This window comes from Rosa chinensis, chromosome 5, assembly GCF_002994745.2.
Source record: "Rosa chinensis cultivar Old Blush chromosome 5, RchiOBHm-V2, whole genome shotgun sequence".
Taxonomy (NCBI): Eukaryota; Viridiplantae; Streptophyta; class Magnoliopsida; order Rosales; family Rosaceae; genus Rosa; species Rosa chinensis.
The window spans coordinates 18321677-18333563 of NC_037092.1; the positions used below are offsets into that span (position 1 = coordinate 18321677).

Below are 11887 nucleotides of genomic sequence, written 5' to 3' on the forward strand. Positions count from 1 at the left end.
CAGAGATATATATATGAAGGTTCCAAATTGACTTCATTTATCCAAGTCAAGTAGCTCTAGATCATGGACCACTTTTGCTATAAGATTGAAACGCTTGACTACTGGATTGGGAATTGATATCTGAATAATGAAATATGCCCACGTGTTTTCATAACAATTTCTGGATTTTCTATTGTCGCAGTCATGAACTTTATTGGAAGACCTTAAAGAGTTAAGGTAGACCGTTGAACACTTGAAATCTAAGTTTGAGATGAAAGATCTTAGGAAAACACAGTTCTGTCTCGGTTTGGAACTAGAGCGTCGTGAAATGCTTTGGCGCTGTAACTAAGTCTGCAAGAACTCCCATGATCGTCCGTAGTCATGACCCTAAAAAAAAGGGATCTGCTTTGTCCCAGGGATGATGGTGAAGATGTGTTAAGAGCCAAAAAGCCTTACCTAAGTGCAATAGGAGTATTATAGTACTTAGCACAATGCACAGGACCAGACATCTCATTTGTTGTGAACTTGTTAGCAAGATAAAGCTCTGCGCCAAGATAAAGCTAAGTCTGCAAGAACTCCCATGATCGTCCTTAGTCATGACCCTAAAAAAAAGGGATCCGCTTTGTCCCAGGGATGATGGTGAAGATGTGTTAAGAGCCAGAAATGCCTTACCTTAGTGCAATAGGTGCATTAGAGTACTTAGCACAATGCATAAGACTAGACATCTCATTTGTTGTGAACTTGTTAGCTAGATAAATCTCTGCGCCAATGAAACGCCATTAGACTGGCGTAAACTATCTTTCAATACTTAAAGGGTACAATAGATATGGGCTCGTTCTATCCCTTCAGAACATCAAGACTGGCGCCGCGGCCACCGGACGGTGTCTCTTTTTCTCCTAACCAAAACATGAATGATGTTTTGGAAGGTTTTGCTGTTTGACCAGTAACACCAAGTTCAATGTGAAGATAATGTGGCAGACTTACTCACTAAGTCATTGTCCAAATCCATTTTCGAGAAACATGTGAAGTGCATCAGTGTACGGAAGTTACCAAACTCTCATGATCGTAGTCATCAGTAGAAGATGCAGACATCAAGGGGAGATGTCTACATGTTTGATCTCGAAAAGTAAAGGGTGTGTTGTACTATTTTTCTCTTTCGAACGAGGTTATTTTTGTCTCACTGAATTTTTATTATTCAGTAAGGTTTTTGATGAGACAACGAGAGAAGCACCAACGTTTGGGCGACACAAGAAGAAGTGTTCAAGGATACGTAAAATATGTATCTTGCTCAAACTCCAATAACTTGTTTCAGTTGTAATAAAGAGATCATTGTAAAATATATTATAGATTATCTATAATATATTTCAATCATTGTAAGATTACGTTTTCTTGTATAATTCATATTTTGTAACTTATATCTTCTATATAAAGAGATCTATTTTATCAATGAAATACACGCATTCATTCTCACAAATCATATTCTCTTAAACACTTCAAATTAGTTTATTTCAATTTTTTCTTTCTTTTGAAAACAGAAAAATAAACTTAATGGAGTTTCTTTGACAAATAAGAAAGTTCCACCATTGGCTCAGAGGTAGACAGGCAAGGAAGGCCAAGTGTCATTCTCTGAATACCAATGGTGGCATTGCCACAGAACTTCCCGGCAACAATGGTCCTCCAATTTCATCATATATACGAACCCAATTCCATTCTCTCTTTCTTGCCAATCAGACCAAGCGCTTCTTCCTCCTCCTCGCTCTGGTGGGTCCCCCTCTTTCTCTCTTACCATCAGCCAAAGGAGGAAGTGGAAGCAGCAGCTGTTTCTTCTTCCTCATTGCACGACACCTCTGGCTGGTAATCATCAAAAAATCAAATCTTTCTAGTTTTTTTTTTTTCAAGATTGTGAATCAGAATCATTGATCATATTAGATGTCATTGTGTATTTGTATATTTGGTTTTGGTGGTTTTCTGATATGGTTGGGTGATTGTTTTGATAAATGCAATGCTTTACTTTGGCAGCCTTTTTTAATGAGGTGGATTCGTTTGTTTTTAGGCATGGAAGGGGGTTATTAAGGTGGAAAGTTGGAAGCTCTTTTGTTTTGTTTTGAATTTTGGTATAAGGGATGAAATGGATTGAACCATTGTTTATGACATTAAGGTATTAAGGCTTTGTTGAAATGACAGCTTTGTATGGTTGTGTGGTTGTTTATATCATGCAATGGTGAAAAGTTGCAGCTTTTTAATGAGCTGGGCTCATTTGTTTGGGTTTAGGATGGTTATTAAGCTGCAAAGTTGGAAACTTTCTTGTTAAAGCGTTCAAATTCCAGTATTAGGGATGAAATGGATTGGATCATTCGTTTATGGCCTTGAAAGATTCATTGGATATCGCAGACGTGGATACAATCTGGAATGCAGAAATTCGCGATTTGATGTGCCCTGTTCAATATTCGTCTGCTTTGAATTTATGCATATCAATTGAGATGAAGCTAGTAATATTGAATTTTATGGACTATGCTTGTTGCTGCTTGGCAAAGCTATCCACTCAAATTAAAATTTCAGTTCAGAAAATGCTTTCCCTAAGGGTGGACACTATATAAATTATAGCATTTTATATAATTTTTGTTTTGCTTGCATAATTGCCTCTAGAATAATATTCATACATTGGCATTTGATGCAATACTGTATAGATAAATTAACTATCTTGTTGTTTATCAGATGTTAAGATAAGTATCACAAAAAAAAGGCGAGGATGGCTGTCAGCTATAAATTTTGGAATGAATGCATTGATCCCTTGGACATGCAAGCACTGTGGAATGTTCCTAAAGTGAGCGCTGAATGGGAAGATGCTGGAGAGACCAAAGGACAGAAAGTTCACCTCTCACGTGATCCTGATGGACAGGTTTATTTGACACAGACTGAGATGAAGGTGAACACATGCAATTACATTGAAGGAAATCATAGTTACTAACTTACTATATTTCCAATTAAAAAAAAAAAAGTTTCTCTCACTTTGCATTTTTCAACTGACTGCTTAGCTAAGAAGTTTGAAATATGGAAGTAGGAAATAGCCGGTTACAGGTTCAGCAAATTAACTTAGTAGATCAAGCAGCATCATCATAATGCCCACTGTTGATTATGTAGGAACTCACTGAGTTTCAAGATATTGTAAATTTCCTACAACTGTTAGCACCCAATCTGTGATTACTTTTTTGACATAGATTAAAAGACTACAGAGAAAAATGTTTGTAATATATCTTGATTTGACTTTGACATACAGATATTTTGAATATATTTAATTCTACATTTTTTGTTAACTTTAGTTGCATCATATGGTTGCTTTTCAGGCTGTGGCTGAGATCGTCGTTAGCAGGCATTTTTCTGGAAAGATAGATCCTGTATGTATTCATAAATAAACATTACTTTGCTTCCTTTTTCATAATTTTGAATCCTATAACTTGGACAATTTGGTCTATCATATTTGTATATATCGAAGGAGCGGACCAAGATACTTTGGAGAATTACACGCACACACAGACATACACATATACACAACACTAATTGTGGAAGTGAGATGTCTCATGTTTGGGGTAGTGATTGGTTATTGGACCATGCTGTCTATAAGGATGAAATGGCCACCAAAAGCCCATAGTGAAAACAAGGTGCAAGGTACTGAAATCTGTTATTGGTTCCAAGGTTACCAAGTTTGACATAGGAGCCTATTTAAAAAGTGCTTATTCTAATGCATATTTGTAGACCTATAGATATATATATACAGAGATTGGCAGACCATTACTGTGTTGATAGCATAGTAAAGTCAATGCAATCAACAGAGTTGAGTGGCATTGCACATTTTTCTCATCTCAACCTAGGATAAGCAGACTCTTTCTTGTCTCTCTGCGAAAAAAAAAAAAACAAAGATTCTGCCTTTGTGTGCAAATTCAAGACTTAACAGATTCGTTAGTACTGGGCAACTGACCAAATAACCAGTGTCCTGTGCATACTCATTCATGAACTAAATTGCAAAGTTCTAAGAAAGGATATTTTCTGGATACGTGTAGTTGTCTGATTGTAAGCAAACAGTAATATTGTAGATGAAAATGGTCTTTAGCAATAATTTTTATGTGGACTTCCGGAAATCTGTTTCATGTAGCTTGGAAAGGAAATTTTGAAGCATGATTGATAGACAAGTAATCTAGAACATTTTGACAGTATAGAAGTTCATGCATTGCTCCAGATTAATAATTTACTTGTTTTATGACAATCAAAAACTATATTTGGGGTTTCCAGTTCACTCTAGATGCTGAGAATGGGAATGCTCAGTTCACCATAGTACTAATACTCAAGCAAGTAAATGTCTAAGGATTAGATATTTCCTTTTGGAGATTCCATCTGTCTTTTATGCCTTATTGTCCCCCTTGTCCACAATTAAGCATTTTTGATACCTAAAGGAATTGCTATATTTTAAATTTGCAAGTTGCCGTGATTGTGCCTTAACAGTTCAGTTGAGAAGTGCCTGTATTGAAATTGCACTTCCAATGCAAAGTTTGAATCTTATTCTGTTGCAGGATATGATTTGTGCTATTGCTGAACTTGAAAGTGATAGACAGCCACTTTGTCAGCGGTATGACAAAAAAGCTAAGGCCACTCACCTAGGGATGATGCAAATTTTACCAAAAACTGCCGATTGGCTGGCTAGGTATCCATCATATGCACTTATTTCATTTTTAATGACATAGCTTCTTTACCGACCTTCTACGTCATTGTTGGACTGAAATTATAAGTTGCTTGCAGTGAGAAGGGTTACGGGGCATATCAATTGAATGGGAATGAACTTCTCCTGTTCAGGCCTTTTGAAAATGTATATTTTGGTGCTGCTTATCTTATTTGGTTATCAAGCTTTGAGCAGAAGTAAGTTACTAATTATACAGTTGGCATGATCATTTTTTGTGTCTGGTTGTTTTGTGCCTCGTGAAGACTGGTGGGATCCATCTCCTGATGGTTTCCTACAAGTCTTTAGATATTTTTGGTATCTAAAATATTGGTTATAATTAATGCGATATTGATGCTCAAGTCTTTGTTTGCAGAGAAAGAAGTGAGGAGTTTGTAGTTAGGGCATATAGAGGAGGTACTAAAAAGGCAACTCACAAATCAACTCTGAAGTATTGGCAACGGTATCTTTCCGTCAAAGAATCTCTTCCATCCAGGTTGGTATCTGTTCTCCATCAGTAAGATCTGGAACATTTGAGCATTTTTCATAGAAGTACTTTTTGATATAGTTAAGGTTAATTTGAAGGGGGGAAATTCCCAACCACAACAAAGTAGTGGGGAATTGCTTTTGGTATATGGCCTGAGATTGAGATTGTTAGCAGATATGCATCAGAATCTAAGTTTCAAACTAAAGTCTGGATATTTATAGTTCTTATATTCTATGCATACAGTTATATCTGTCAGATCGCCTTCTGTAATAATCCCTTATCTAGGTAGTCTGAACAAAACATATCTGCATTAATTATTGTTTTCTAAGTTATACCAATTATTATTTGTAACACCACTCCCTGCTTTTTTTAATGGAATACCAATTTTTCACTGACATGAGCCATTGAAGTTATACTAATCTATGGAGCATGTTGTTTTTTCTCTGAATAATTAGAATAGTGTCCCAAGGTTTCGAGAAGTAGAAGATGACTTTTTAAACTATAATAGAAATGTTCCAGAGATGATTATGGTGTATCATTTTTGTGCAGAAAAAGTCTTGAAGGTCATCGATCTGTTGAAGAGGTTAATGCTTCTCTTGCCCTCGCTAAAAAGACTGGTTCATCGCAAAACACAGGTTGCATAACTTGCTTCTTTATCTAGTTACAGAAGGAGCCTGTTACTCATGTGGGATATTTATGCTCCAGATCGAAATAACTTCATGATAGGAATTTTGTAATCCCTCAAACTCCAACTGAAAGATCCATTTCAGTGAGAATATATTCTATTCTTTTAGTGGGTCATTCATGGCCACTGAAAATTCCAATTTTACAATTTATTTCAAGTACTTTGTTCTAATAATATCTGAAGCATGGATCCCAAATGCTATAATACATAGTGAAGTTCATTTTTAATGCTGAGACACTTTGAGCATTACATATCTTTGAATTTCTGTCTCGTCTTTTCTTTTTTTTTCCATTTTTCTCATACTATTTAGTTACCATATTTTGCATCTTCTTAGAGGCTCTCTGTATTCTTTTCTTTACCTGTTTGTTTTTAGTGGATATAATTATAAAAATGTCTTCCTGTCTGTACCTTAAACTGAGAAGCTTCCGAAAATAATTATGCTAGTTGACCTATATATCCTCCTTACGAATTTGAATTTATTTAGTCTCTGTTTCTTCCCCTTCTCTTTGAGCCCCAGTGATGTGAACCAGCGAATGAAGCTGCTATCTCCAATGCAATCAGTCTATGAAACTTTTATTCTATGATCATTTAGAAAGATAGTGTTTCCAATAAATATCTTGCTGATCTACAAATATGGTTATTATATTTACATTGCAAAGAGACATCTGCGGAGTTGGTGGCCAATGCAGTTGGCATGGACGGCTAATCCAACCCTGTTTTGTTTAGATGAGTGGGATCTAAGATTTTATGTTTGTGTTCCTTAATCATTCAACTTTGAAATCCTAAGAATGTCAATTCTCTTCTCAGATTTTATACTGTTTCATTTACTTCTGTTGTATTGGTATTACTAACTCCTAAGCCAGGAAAGTTTTCAGGTGGTATGTACACATATTGGGATTCAGTAGCTTCTCCAGAAGACATGGTGGACATGTGGAATCATCCTGAAGTCTCTAAAGAGTGGACTAAAGCTGGAGAGAAACAGGGACGAGTGCACTTCTCCCAAGATGATAAGAAAAGACCATATCTTTCTCGGGTGGAACTGAAGGTATGAAGTTTTAGAGTAAAATCTCTTAACAGTTATTAGCAGTCAATCATACAGTTTATCAGCCTCCACCCATTCTTGTGTACCTTTAAAAAAAAAAAAACAAGAAGAAGAAGAAGAAGATAACAGTAACAACTATCTGATCTTGGATTCAAAATGAACCATGGTATCAAAATTTCTATATACCAAATTATAACACCAGTCATTAACCCAAATCTGAACTGGACAATGGTTTCATCTAAACAAATCAAATCATGTTTATATCTCACTCCTAAATATCCCTACTTTGCAGGCAGTGGCAGAAATCATACTCATAAAACACTTCAGCACAAAGCCACTTAAAGTTGTAAGTATAGCCCTTAAGTTGTGATACACCCTTGGTACAATATTGATGATCTCACAAAGATTTTATTTCAGTGAATTTCCATAATGGTTTTTGTAAACGAGACATTGCTGTATGGCTTGTAGAACCTATTTACTTAGAATAAAATCCTCATCAGACCCAAATGGGAGAGAGAAGAGTGATTTTGCAAGTCTGCAAGGCTTACATCAACCACATTGCTGCATGTTGCATAAGCTTTTCAAACTAATGTCAGCAATGATAGTAATATGGAGCAGAGCGAATAGGAATAATATGTGTTGTATATGGGACATGACCAATAGGACTAGCGATCTGATTAAACTTTGACTATTTAGGACATTTCTTATTCCAATTATACTTTTTACCTGAGATATGGGTATGACTGGGAGATCATGAAACTATGTCATTTTAGATGTCTTTTTTCAGTTTCCTTGGCATTTGTTGCTCACTGCAGCTATTGTGTCTTTGTCTAATAGTCAAGTATTTTCTTTATTGTTATTCTTATTTTCCTGGTGCACAGTCAGTTCTTTGTGCTCTGGCAGAGATTATAAGCATGCGATTCCTGAGTGGCATTGGACCACGTCCTGGTATAATGGGAATCGACTATTCTACAGTTGTATGGCTTTACAGGTATGTCACTCCCATACTCAGAATTGAATTTCTTAATTTCAAAAGAGGAACATGTGCAGAAGAGTTTAGTATTCATCTGTATATTAGATCTAATGTGAAAGATTTCTTGGTTCCTCATGGTTGGTTTCTGGTGGTTAGATCAAATTATTAGTAAAATGGTTAAACCGTTTGATACACACTTAACACAACTTCTGTCATGTATGAATATAATTTATTTCGCTCTCACCCCTTTCCTATACTTTATGTGATTGTGTGTAGGGAGATGGGCTTTAGGGCATATAGAACTATTTCTGTTGATGATATTTCCAAGCCATTTGTGTCAATGTACTTTGGTGCAGCCTATTTAGTATGGTTAGTGGAATGCGAAGGGAGGTGAGTCTGTCAATACAATATTTATTTAACATGGAAACTATTTTCTTCCCTAAACCGCCAACCAGTTTATTTTTGATCTGATGGTTTAAAACCAGGTTACAACCTCCACAGTATATTATTCAGGCTTATATCTCAGGGCCAAAGAATGTGAATCTTCAGGATACAGGTCCTGAGTATCTCAAGTTTGAGGAAGCCTTGAGCTACTATGAAGATACAAAGCCGAATCCTAGGTAAGTAGCATTTCACATATAAGATAAACAGTTAGAACTTCCTGTTAATAATTGATGAATTACTGCTATCTTTATAGGGATCAAGGGAGCTGCACCATCATGTAACCTGACAAATGCCATCTGCCTACTTTGATTCTAGATTCATCCTTTGAGTTGGACTGAACTCTATATATCAAGTGAAAGCATTCTTGAGAAGGAGATGAATTGACTAAAAGCTGCCAGTGAATCATGTTATAGAAATGATTTGTGATCTTTCTTTCTTCTCTTTTCTATTTTTTTTGGGCGAGAAAGTATGGGGGATCCTGGTAGTCAAGGTGTGTTTTCTTAAGCAGATAGTTCTGCTGGATTTGACATATTGAGTCACAATGGCCAAAGAAAACAGTCAAAGGCAACACTCTGTCAAAGATAATGCATCCAATATAATAGTAATGATCTTTACCTAGTCTGGATAAGGAGGAGTACATCAATAAGGTGTACTTTGATTATTAACTTAAAACTGATAAATTTCAAAGAAAATAACATTCTATGGCCTATGAAAGCCTTTTGTTTCTCCACAACCCATGATGGAAGATGGCAGCTTTCCCACCTTCTCCACCCCAGATTCAAAAACCACTCCCATTCCCATATAGAAATGGGACTCTATATGGCAATGAAATGCCCAAACACCCGGATTATCTGCTTGAAATCTCAAAGCAGTCCAACCATAAGGGTGTATTGGCACCGTGTTCTTCATGATCGGATTGACAAGATTGTATTTTGCCACATCTTTTGTAACGTCAAACTTTCCTGTTCCATATCCCAACACCCAAAAGTCGTGACCATGGAGATGCCATGGATGTGTCTCACTGTTGTTTGCAGTCATAGTGTTGGCATTTTGCAGTACAACATCCACTGTGCTATTGAACTTCAACCTGTATAAGCCATTGCTTGAAGTAGCATTCGTATTCTTGGCAACACTGTATATATCATAGTTCTTGAAGTCATAGTTTTCCGGAGGGGGTTTTTGATCAAACACATTGTTTAGATTCAATTTCTCCTTCAAAGCTATCAAATAAGGTGTGTGGGGAACAGAGAAAGACACATTGTTCAAGGACCAGCGGAAGTACCCATCGATCTTGTTTTGGGTGTTGAGAAGCACAATGGTTCTGTCTGAAGTGAGAGGAGGGGTGTGAATGGAACTTTGGAGGGCTTTAATAGCAAGACTCTGTGCTACTCTTGGTGCAGTGTCATTCCAAAAAGGGCCTGTGGTTTGAACTGTTGCAGGGGATTTCCTGAAATGGGTAGGATAATAATTGAGGATTGCTAAGCCAGTTGGGGTTTTAGGTTCTCTGCCAACTACATTTGTAGTCATCCAATAGTTTCTTGATGGGTCTTGGTTTGCTTTTACTAGGATAGAGTACGTCTCTCCAGAGTAAATGAATAGGTTTTTGGTCACAAATGGCTCCACATAGTGCCCATCAGCTTCAACAACAGTAAAGTTGTGACCCTGCATAAAAACTTCTGTCACTAGACAATTACAGATGATCTCAGGATTATGGTGAAATGACCTCAAAATGGTTATACAAATATGATTACTATTCTCAGAATTTAGAAAGCTTAACACATAGAAAATTATTAGTGTTGGTGTGGTGGAAGTCACCTCAATCTGAAAACTGAGAGCTGATAGAGCAGTCAAGCTACCAATCCTTAACCGGTATGTTTTGCCAGGAATTACTGTCACAACATGGGGAGAACACTCTGGATTTGTCACATTACAGGCTTCCAGGCTTGGATTTGCTAGTAGAGAGCAGTTGTACCTCCCTCTTCCATTAATCAGAAGTGACTGAAAAGTAGAAAAGTTAATGAAATATGATCATATATACCTCTAAAATATTCCCATATATAATTGCAACCAATGATCATATAGTGATTTAGTTACCTGAGGCTCCCCAATCCAAACAAAGGGAATGGAGGACAAGCCAGTAGCTTCCTCATAAGTGCTTTTGTGGAACCAGTCATTTAGGATAATGTTTCGGTCATAATCATAAGCAAAGGGCTCAGAAGCTTCACTGGGAAGTGATACAATAATGGATCCATATAACCCAGCTGCTCTTTGCATTCCATAATGTCCATGGTACATAAATGTCCCAGCCTACAGTTTAGCCAATCAAAAGTTATAAATTAAGCAATGTTTATAATCAGGAACATAATGACTGAGGCTAATATATTATGGTGATGAGGTTGAGGAGATAATATAGAAGATTGGCTCATTAATTGCAGAGTTTCTTGAAACTTACCCTATCCACAACAAACTTGTATTTGAAGGTATCTCCTGGCAAAATAGGACATTGGGTCACACCTTCTGTTCCATCACTCCAAGGTGTTCCTATCTACAAATGATATACAGTGAAGTTTGTGATTGATAGACAACTACTAGACTCCAAAAGCTTAAGCGCCCTCAACATGGAGAACAGTTAGACAACAAATGCAGATGAATTGAAACATATGTTCAATTTACAAAATCAACAAAGAGGTGGGGAATGTGGATTGTAGGTTGATCTCAAATCCAAGACCTCCTACAACCAAATCTCCGATACCCCAACAAATGACCCTAAAATTTAACATGTAATGAAATGATCAATAATAAGCCAACAAAAACAAAATGTTGTGTGTCTAAGTACTATATAATCGATCAACTGTGTACCTGTCGAATTCCATGCCAGTGGATAGCTATATTCTCGGTTAACAAGCTGTTCTTGAGCTCAACTACAATTGTATCACCCTGTTGAGCCAATATTGTTGGTCCTGGGGTTCCTCCATTGATGGTTATAACTAGCTTCTGAAAGCAGTCTGGAGATTTGTACTCATAATTCACATTCCATCTGTAATGCCGAACTCTAGCTTCAACTGTCGAAAAAGCTACCAAACAGATTAAACTCCACACAACCAACAGCTTCACCAAAGCTCTGTGTAATTCTAAAATCTTAACCATGTTTCTGGTTTCCAAACCTCAGAAGGCTCACTGAAAACAATAAAGAACGGGCCGGCAGTTGTCTATATATAGAAACCTCACTGAGGTATTGGCGTATTGCCTGAAATGTACCTAAGCCTTAGTTAATGTGAACAGCCAAGGTACCAATTTAAATGTAAGTGAACTACTTTCCAGCTCCATATGTCAAAAGAATGTTGATCACACGCTTTCTTTAGTAGTGGAGATTGAACATTGTAATCTCCAAAAGTACTTTCCCAAAAAGAATGTATATATTGTTTGTCTTCTAAAATACAAATAAAAGTTTTGATCTTCTGAAAACTGAGGATAGACTAAGTAACAGTAAAAGCTATGCCATGAATCACTCAGTAAGTGTTTGGGAACGGACAAAGTAACTTTTTAATCTGTGTGCTATACCTACAAAA

At 36.7% G+C, this 11887-nt stretch overlaps 2 protein-coding genes across 3 annotated transcripts; one reads left to right on the forward strand and one right to left on the reverse strand.

Moving 5' to 3' along the window:
- Positions 1-1643: 1643 nt before the first annotated feature.
- Positions 1644-8847, forward strand: LOC112168050. 2 transcript variants are annotated; one of them, XM_024305164.2, is made up of 13 exons: positions 1644-1833; positions 2695-2905; positions 3324-3374; positions 4545-4675; positions 4771-4887; positions 5064-5183; positions 5724-5809; positions 6723-6904; positions 7194-7247; positions 7783-7892; positions 8151-8264; positions 8360-8494; positions 8572-8847. In XM_024305164.2, the coding sequence occupies exons 2-13, from the start codon at positions 2729-2731 to the stop codon at positions 8597-8599; spliced, it is 1305 nt and encodes a 434-aa protein (XP_024160932.1). In that variant the 5' UTR covers positions 1644-1833; positions 2695-2728; the 3' UTR covers positions 8600-8847. The 2 variants fall into 2 exon arrangements, with proteins under 2 accessions (XP_024160932.1, XP_024160933.1); XM_024305165.2 differs by having other exon boundaries at positions 1648-1833; positions 6735-6904.
- A 29-nt stretch (positions 8848-8876) lies between these two features.
- Positions 8877-11648, reverse strand: LOC112168049 (L-ascorbate oxidase). The gene is made up of 5 exons (XM_024305163.2): positions 11178-11648; positions 10771-10863; positions 10413-10625; positions 10134-10316; positions 8877-9980 (listed from the first exon to the last, which is right to left on the reverse strand). Exons 1-5 carry the CDS (start codon positions 11463-11465, stop codon positions 9018-9020), a joined length of 1740 nt encoding a protein of 579 aa, XP_024160931.1. The 5' UTR covers positions 11466-11648; the 3' UTR covers positions 8877-9017.
- Positions 11649-11887: the final 239 nt, after the last annotated feature.